Below are 9280 nucleotides of genomic sequence, written 5' to 3'. Positions count from 1 at the left end.
GAGAGCCTTTTCTCAATATTCTAGGACTACTGATTCGAAGTAAACTCATATTTGAAACTATTGTTCTAAAAATCAGTCGTTTAATGGGTATATTTTCACAAAAGGCCCAATTTTTGTATTTTTTATTACTAATAGCAATAGTCAGGAGCATAAATATACAGAAGAAAGGAAAGAAAAGAAATAGAAAAAATAAAGAAAAAAAAATAACAACTTAGAGAAATATCACTAATTTCATCCTCACTCCTTGTTCCTTGTTGATCCTGCAGTTTAAACAAGTCAAGTTCTGATTTATTTTCTTTAAGAGAGGAGCTTCCCCAAAAGGTAGATGGCATAAATAGATGGAGCAATCGCTGTGCTTCTGCTTTGAATTTCTTATTCTAAAATAAATGTTTTAACTGCAATAATATTTTGTAATCTGATAATAATATGGCTTAATACTAGTTTCTTTCACATAACTATGCACAAGTTAAACCTCTTTTTTCGGGAGGTAAGGGGCGGGGAGTTACCTGAAGTGGAAAATTAATCCTTATCACTTAAGAGTAACAGTTAAAATAAAATTCCCCAAACTTTAGATGGCCCAATCTCTATGTTTATGTGTCAAAGATCAATTTCTAAAGTAACATCTAAGTTTTAATAGTACTTAAATGTATAAAAAAAAACTAAATCGTTTTATATGAAAATAATTTCGGCATTTATTTAACATTCGGCTAGTAGGATTTTTTTTTCTAAATGTAGACATTGGTGAATATCAAAAACAAGAAGAACAATAGGGAATTATTTTCGCAAGACAGCAGAAATATAATTAGAATTAATATTTCGGCCCTGTGTCCAAGCGTCACCCTCAGCAAAACATAAATTATATAGAAAAAGAAAAACTTACAACAAGATACAACCAACATAACTAAAGTCCTGGTTGAACTTCGCTGCATAAGGATGCTGGGACTGTTTTTAAAAAAAATTTCATTTTAGTTATATTCGTTGTATCTTGTTGTAAGTTCTTCTTTTTCTATATATTTATGTCTTTCACTTACTTGAAATAACCCCATAAACATTGGAGTAAAATTTGAAAACGAGAAAAAAAAATCTGGACTTGCCCAACTCCTGGTCGCAATTTCCAACTAAAAGCATCCAATTAACGCCCTTCCAATTAAAAACTCATTCCACCTACCAACACACCCAGTAACCCCTTGCTTCAAAACAACAAAATCTAAACAGTTTATTTCTGTTCATTTTTAGGGAACGTAAGAGAAAATGAAATTCTGTTAGTTTTGTCTAGCCAAAACGAAAAGAATTAAAAAAAATAACAAGAAGAAACCAAATTAGCGGGTATAAGATAAATAGCCAATACAAATAAATAGCCAAAACAAAAAAAAGAATTACAAGAAAATAGCAAGAAGAAACCAAATAAGCGGGTTTAAGATAAATAGCCAATAAAAATAAAAAGCCAGAACGAGAAAGAATTAAAAGAAAATAACAAAAAGAAGCCAAATAAGCGGATATGATATAAATAGCCAATAATAAAAATTAATAGCCAAAACAAAAAAGAATTACAAGAAAATAACAAGAAGAAACCAAATAAGCGGGTACGAGATAAATAGGAAATAAAAAATAATAGCCAAAACGAAAAAGAATTAAAAGAAAATAACAAGAAGAAACCAAATAAGCGGGTATGAGATAAATAAACAATAACAATAAATAGCCAAAACGAAAAAGAATTATAAGAAAATAACAAGAAGAAACCATATTAGCGGGTACGAGATCAATAGCCAATACAAATAAATAGCAAAAAAAAAAAGAATTACAAGAAAATAACAAGAAGAAACCAAATAAGCGGGAATGAGATAAACAGCCCATAAAAACAAATAGCCAAAACGAGAAGGAATTAAAAGAAAATAACAAGAAGAAACCAAATAAGCGGGAATGAGATAAATAGCCAATAAAAACAAATAGCCAAAACGAGGAGGAATTACAAGAAAATAACAAGAAGAAACCAAATAAGCGGGTATGAGATAAATAGCCAATAAAAATAAATAGCCAAAACAAAAAAGGATTACAAGAAAATAACAAGAAGAAACCAAATAAGCGGGTTTGAGATAAATAGGCAATAAAAATTAATAGCCAAAGCGAAAAAGAATTAAAAGAAAATAACAAGAAGAAACCAAATAAGCGGCTATGAACTAACAGCTAATAAAAATAAATAGCCAAAACGAAAAAGAATTAAAAGAAAATAACAAGAAGAGACCAAATAAGCGGGTATGAGACCAGAGATACCTAGGTTTTCACTTGATTTTCCCCTTTTTGTTTCTCCATTGTCCCTTTGCATAAACGAGATTTGAAAACAAATCCTTCTAACTGGAGATCAATTCTATGTTGTCTTTATTTTCAAAACTATATGAAAAGGTCATGCATAAAAGACTGTACAATCACCTGAACCTATATGGAATTAAATAAAGAAAAAAACAAGTTTTTTTAAATGAAAGTAAGAAGCGACATTAAAACTTAAAACGAACAGAAATTGCTCCGTATATGAAAGGCGCTGTTCCCTCCTCAACGCCCTGTTCTTTACGCTAAAGCTTTTCACTGTTTTAAAAAGAAGATTTGAGAGAAAAAGTCACACTTTAGCGCAAAGAGCGGGGCGTTGACGAGGGAACATCCCCTTCCATATATGGAGCAATTTCTGTTCTTTTTAAGTTTTAATTTCACTCCTTAATTTCAGTTAAAAATAACTTGTTTTTTTTTCTATTTAATCACAATAAGCAAGAGGAAATTGTGAAATCTTATTTAGACTTGTGTTTTTTATTCAGTTACCTTTTCACCGTTACTTAGAAAGGGTCATAATATTTTAGTTTTGCGACTTGTTTTAAGGTTTTTTTTATATTTTTATCAGTTTATTCTACACTGAGGACGGTCAAGCAAAGGTCTTGACCGAAGTATTTGCATAATTTTCATTTTTTTTTCACTGGCTGTTTATTGTCCTCGTTCTTCTTTTCTTTGCGATTTTGTACTTCCATAATTCTGCCTCTATAATCTAGCAACAAGGTTTTTGCTGATACCAAGGGTTTAAAAAGAGTTATTATTTTCTCTCTTTGCATTAATTTTATTTCTCTTCTTAACTTTATTTTATAGTTATTAAATTTTCAAATGTGTGCTATAAGTACTAATTTCAATTAACAATTTAATTAGCACTTGTGCAATATAAATATATCCTGATTAAGCGTTCGGTAGATAAATATCTCTGGTGCCCTACGTCACAAATTACTACATTTTACAAACTGTTTTGATTAAGTTATGTATAAACACAGGATTCATTTCCAGTACAGAATATATCACCTAAAACTCAATGCTAACAAAAATGGATGTGTTAAACATTAGAGTACAGTAGGTGGCGTTAGTAAAATGTAGTCTTTGACAAATATTTTTTTAATAAATTAGGAAAAAAGATATCTAAAAATAAAATTTAAGTTAAGTCATTGACAATCTAAAAACATTTTTTACTTAAATAAAAAATGAAATCTTTTAAAAAAATTAAAAATAGAAATTAGGAAAAAAGATATATAAAATTAAAGCTAAGTCATTAATAATTTAATAACAATGTTTATTTAATTAAAAATTAAGATCTTTAAAAAAAAGAAAAAATAACAAAAATATACACATTTAGTCGATTGATAACTTTGCGGGAACCGCTTAACTATGCAATCTACTAAATTAATACCCCTCCTTTCTCTGTTATTCATTAATAATAAAATGAAGAAAGAAAATATGTGCTTACTCTTTTAAGATATTTTTCATATCCGTATTTTCTTCCAGGACTGGCAACCCTGCTTTTTGAAGTTTTATAAAGTATTTATGTACTCGGCTTAGTACTTATCGGGCTGTTCTATTGCCTATGGGAAATTAAGAGACGAATTAATAAATGTTAATAAACTGAATAATCTTTCAATATAAATGAATTCGTCAATACAATAATCAAATCAACTAATTTATTAATCTGTCTTAATTATCAATAGATCAACGAATAAAATAATTAATATTAAATAAAAGAACGATTAACGAAAGAAAAGATAAAAAATTTATCACATTTTTTTTAAATTAATTAAATTACAGTATTTAAACCAACTAACAGTCGATTAAGAAACATTGTTTTAAGACAACGAACTAACACAACATTATCAAAAAATTCCTAAAACAACAAATAGCAAATAGATAAACAATTTATTAAACAACTTAACAAAAAACAATTAAAAAGAAATCAATATGGAATAAAAAGAAAACCAAGTTTGGAAGAATAAAAGATAAGTCTGCAAACCAAGATTAGAATCTTGGAAGTTAGAGTGATGTAATGGGCGAATGGCACTAAAGAATGGGAGCTCTGAAGATAGGATAAAGATTTACTAGATTTTCCCAGAGGAATTGCCTACGGATTGTTCTGGGTGCTCGGCTGACTGACCGTATTTCAAACAGTAGGCTATGCGAAAAGTGAGATTTGTTTGGCGACAAGCTTCTGTGAAAGAATGTTTTCTTTCATCCCGCTTCCTAGGACTATAATGAGAGAAAGGTTGAGATGCCTAGGGCAGATTCTGTGGATGAAGGATTCAGATTGCCAAAAATTGTACTTTCCGGCCAAGCGCCTAGGGCTAAACAGAAATCAGGCCGTCCTCGTCTGGAGCGGGATGATGTCACAAAGAAAGATTTAAAGGAAATGGTAACTTCCTTAGAGGGTGTAAAGAGGGAGGCTTTGAATAGATTGGGAAGGAGGAGGAACGTCAGTGGCTGTGTTAGCCTCAGGGGGCTTGGTGCTGTGGTAAGTTGTTAGTAGTATTACTAATAATTTACGGTTAACTACAAAAATTTCAACCTTTTTCTTGTGCATTGGAGTCTTCTCGGTCCAAGGATATAAGACTATAAGTTTCAGACAAAAAAATTGGTATTCTTCACACCATGCATTCAGAGTGACACGGTTGTCGGTTTCAAACCTTTCGGGAAAAAACTTTTTGGCGATTGTCAGGCAACGTCGTGGGGTGGAAACAATATCTATTTCATATCACGTGTTCATCACCTCTTGGACCAAGGAATCAAATATAAAAGTTTAAACCGACAAGGGAAAAAGTTGTTCGGCATTGTTTTAGGTCTCATTTTTAAGGAGTTTGCGCCCTAGAACGTTTTTTTTTTTGTCATTAAGTTTCACTTGGACTAGGAATTTAAGGCTTTAAGTCTGGAACTGATCAGAGACAAAAATTTTACAGGCTTATTTTGGACTCTCTAACAGCTTTCTCCCACCCAACAAATAATTTTGTTCTTTGACATAAGGGAGGATCTCCGAAAGTTCCATGCCAATCGGGAAACCAGGACCAGCAGGCCTGCCTATCCCACTATAAGACTTTTCTGTAAAAAAATAATAATTTACATATTTTTAGGCCCTTCAGTCCTGGTTACTGTATTCCCAAGAGCATTATGGGAACTTTCTATTATTTGAAAAAGATTTATTTCGTAATTGTGATCCGATTCCATGATAGTGTGACTGGAACACATAAGACAAGGCGAGAGAGGAGAGCTGGTTGTCTTCTAATCACTTTTAATCTTTAAAAACGACACTAGAACTTACAACTTCCGACCCAGTGAACCCTTTCCGAAGTTTCTATGACTACACCTTCCATGCTAAGTGACAATGTCCTTTTGTTTGACCAATAAGCCAACAAGAAGAACAAAATTAAAAACTCAGAAAAAAATCAAAGAAAGATAAAAATTCATTTAGAAAAAACTATACCCCTAGCAGCAGCGATCTTTTTACATCTTTGATATTCTATTGGCTCTGGCGGGAATTTCTCTAAGAGCTCTTCAAGTAATCTTTGTTCTTCTGGTTTTTAATGCTAGAAAAAAAATGATTACAAAATTCTTTAAAAAATTGCCTATTGTAGAAAATTTCATATTTACGCAGAAAACAAACTATGATTTTTTATTGGCTTACAAAATAGACTTTGTCAAAAGCTCTAAAAATTCCACCTTTTGCTACACAGAACTTGCAAGTGGTTACAACTTTTGACTGAGCCACTATTACATACGCTTCAGAGATAATTCCGCATTTGCTACATATTCAATCCAAATATCCAGTGTTTTGAGAAGGTTTCTTTAAGGCCCGATGTCCAAGACCCTTGACAATCTCTTCAATGTTACGCATCTTTCTTTAGTTAGCGCCCGGGGCAAAATATTGATTAGTAGCCTTCCCCCCGTCTTCCAAAAAAAATTCGGACCAAATTTTAACAAGTTTTTCATTTATTAGTAAAATTATTTTCTATTTATTGTCAATAATATATATTTATGATTCAAATTATTTAATAGCTTAATTATTTTAATCTAATCATTTAAATTACTATTATTTCATTATTTTTAAATTTATTGTATTAATGTATTATATATTTATTAACTATTACTATTTTTATTACTATTATAAATTCACTTATTACCTGCGCCCTCTACTTTATTTTAACAAAAATAAAATTTCAAAAAGTACAAGGTTGGGACATCGTAGCTATTATTCACACTTCTGTCCCTTGTGAAGCTAGATGAGAGCCATAAGTTGCACCTCATTGCGGTAGAATGTTGAAACGTTCTGCTGGTTGCCTAGCCCAACCAGCAGAACAGCTAACACAACAGGGCGCAAGAAGCTAGGGAAGCTGCTTGTCAATATAATTTCCATGAAACATTAATGGATACAGAAGATTTAGAGACAGAGATCAATACTATGGCGTCTACAGTAGCTGACTTGGATGATGCCTGATTCAAGAAATGGGCTAATCATCTCCACCAAAAACTTAAAGTTTGTTCTTGGATCGTAAGAAGTTGCAATTCCGAATCAACTCAGATGCTCCTTGCTAATAAAATGAAAAAAGTATGTTCTCAATATACGTTGCCTTTCTGAGACTAGATTGAACAACATACTGACCAAATCAATTGACCTCACAGACTTAGAAACATATGAATTTTACAACTCTGGACTGACTGATGCACTCTCCATAGAGTCGGATTACTTCTAAACCCAATTGCTGCATCAGCTATCATCTCTTGGCAACCAGTGTCAGCAAGAATCTCTGCCCTGAGACTGAAAGGCCGGATTAGTAACGTAACTACATTGTCTGTCTACACGCCTATCAGAGATAGTCCTGATGACGCCAAAGATGTGTTCTACTTTGAGCTGCAGAGAATACTTGACTCTGTCTTAGGAAGCAAAATACTATTTGTTGCTGGTGACTTTAACGCAAGGGTTGGTAAATCAGATGCAAACACTGAAAGAGGGATTGAACGTTATATTATCAGAGATAGATCCCAGAACGGCGACAGGCTGCTAAGCTTACCAAACATAATAACCAATGTCTGGTGAACATCCAGTTCGAGCACCAGAAGCTCCATCTTGTGACCTGAAGATCTAACAACATTTTCACCAAAGCCCAGATTGATCACTTCCTTGTCAGAAGACATTGGAGTAGCTTACGTATGGATGCAAGTATCTACAGAGTTGCAGATACAGGCTAATTAAACGACTCCAATCACTCTCCTCTCGTTGTAATTTCGGCCAAAGACTAAGCACCCACAAAAAAGATAAAGGCCAATAGGTTTGATGTATCAAAACTACTGAGTCTACAAATCAAGGATGATTTTGAGCTACAGCTTAACAACCGACTTCAGGCCCTTAATGATTTCACTGACATCAAAAACAGATGGCACAAGCCTAAAGTCCTGACTCAAGAGGTTGTTGAAAAGGTTCTTGGTCACACCAAGAGGAAGCAAATGCTCTGGATCTTGGACAAAACAATTGAGCTAACGGAAAACAAACAACCCCTTTTCAATATCCCTAAAGAGCCCCTAAAAAGGCTCGTAAGCTGGTGAAGCAGTTAACTCATAGTGACAGGGAGAAATTTTGGTAACAAATGGATTCTGATATGCAACAAGCAGCAGAATCGCATAACCTAAGGAAAACATTCAAGCTGCTGAGGGAAGCGACAGGCAAGTTGCCCATCTCCACAGACTCACTAAAAGACAAAATGGGCAGCCTTATTCAGACACAAAAAGACCACCCTAAGAGATGAAAAGAACATTTCTCTGAGCCTTAATACCCCAACGCTTTGTGTGATCCACAAGATTTCCAGAATGCACTGAAGGAAACCTACCAGATAGATCTACAGCCACCGTCATTTGCTGATGTTCCGTTGGCACTGAAAAACATGAAAAATAACCAAACCCTCAGAGAGGATGACATCTCAGCAGAGATGTATGAGTCATCCCCCACACTACTATGTCAGCTGAAAGACTTTCTAGTTGAGGTATGGTCAACAAAGAAATTCCCAAAAGATTGGAAACTATCAGTACTTATACTGGTATCTAGAAATTTTAACAAAAACAAAAGTCATGAAAGCCAACGCCCCAACCCACCCAGATATCCATTTAGATCTTTGTCTTGACACTAATTTCATATCTATTCCAAAGTGACTTCTTCATGCTTGTGAAGACAACCCAAGCCTCTCCTATTCGAGCTCTAACGTCAGCTTAAGCATCTCCATCCAGAGTTAGGACAGAACCAGTAGCAGAACTATTCAATAGTCTCAATGGTTTCACCCTCTAAATGGATATCTGGGTGGTTTGGGGCGTTGGCTTTCATGACTTTTGTTTTAGACTTGCTCATCATGAGGCCAGCTTTCTTTGATGTACATGAGACATCGTTGACCATCTTTTGCAGTTCAGCCAAAGAGATAATCATGAGATCCACATTGTCTGCAAAGTTAAGGTCTATCAGGGCGATTGGGTTGTCTTCTCTCTGACTGACAACAAACCCTTTGTAGGTGTAAAGCAAATTCGCTATTATCCACTCGATTATGTAATTGAACAGGGCCGGAAAAACAGGCCACCCCGGGTTTGATCCCTGACGTAATGTAAAATTCCGTCGTTTCGCCATCAGCAGTTCGGACTCTTGTAACTGTAGACTCATCGGCTCCCTTGAGTATCTAGATCAGTTCCACTGGGACACTGTTTTCCCCTATAATCTTTCAAAGCTCAGTCCTGACAAGGGAGTCAAATGCGGCAACAAAATCAATGAAGGCGATGAAACCAGACAGTTGAAACCTCTCGCTCTGCTGTACAGGTTAAATTGCAAGACGCAATTTTCGATGTATTTTCCTATCTTGCAACAGTCCCATAGAATATTTTCAGCTACCTGAAATTTTTACAAGTCGTTTGCCAGAAAGAATCGTTTCAGATTGCCGATAATACTCCCTAGAGACCAAAATGACAA

General features: G+C 34.1%; 1 protein-coding gene across 1 annotated transcript; it reads right to left on the bottom strand.

Annotated features, from left to right (window-relative positions):
* Positions 1-8581: 8581 nt before the first annotated feature.
* On the bottom strand, positions 8582-8977 carry LOC136036819 (uncharacterized). Its single transcript, XM_065719150.1, has one exon. The coding sequence runs from the start codon at positions 8975-8977 to the stop codon at positions 8582-8584; it is 396 nt and encodes a 131-aa protein (XP_065575222.1).
* Positions 8978-9280: the final 303 nt, after the last annotated feature.

Source organism: Artemia franciscana, chromosome 16 (assembly GCF_032884065.1).
Source record: "Artemia franciscana chromosome 16, ASM3288406v1, whole genome shotgun sequence".
Taxonomy (NCBI): Eukaryota; Metazoa; Arthropoda; class Branchiopoda; order Anostraca; family Artemiidae; genus Artemia; species Artemia franciscana.
This window is presented reverse-complemented; position numbering and strand designations above follow the sequence as displayed.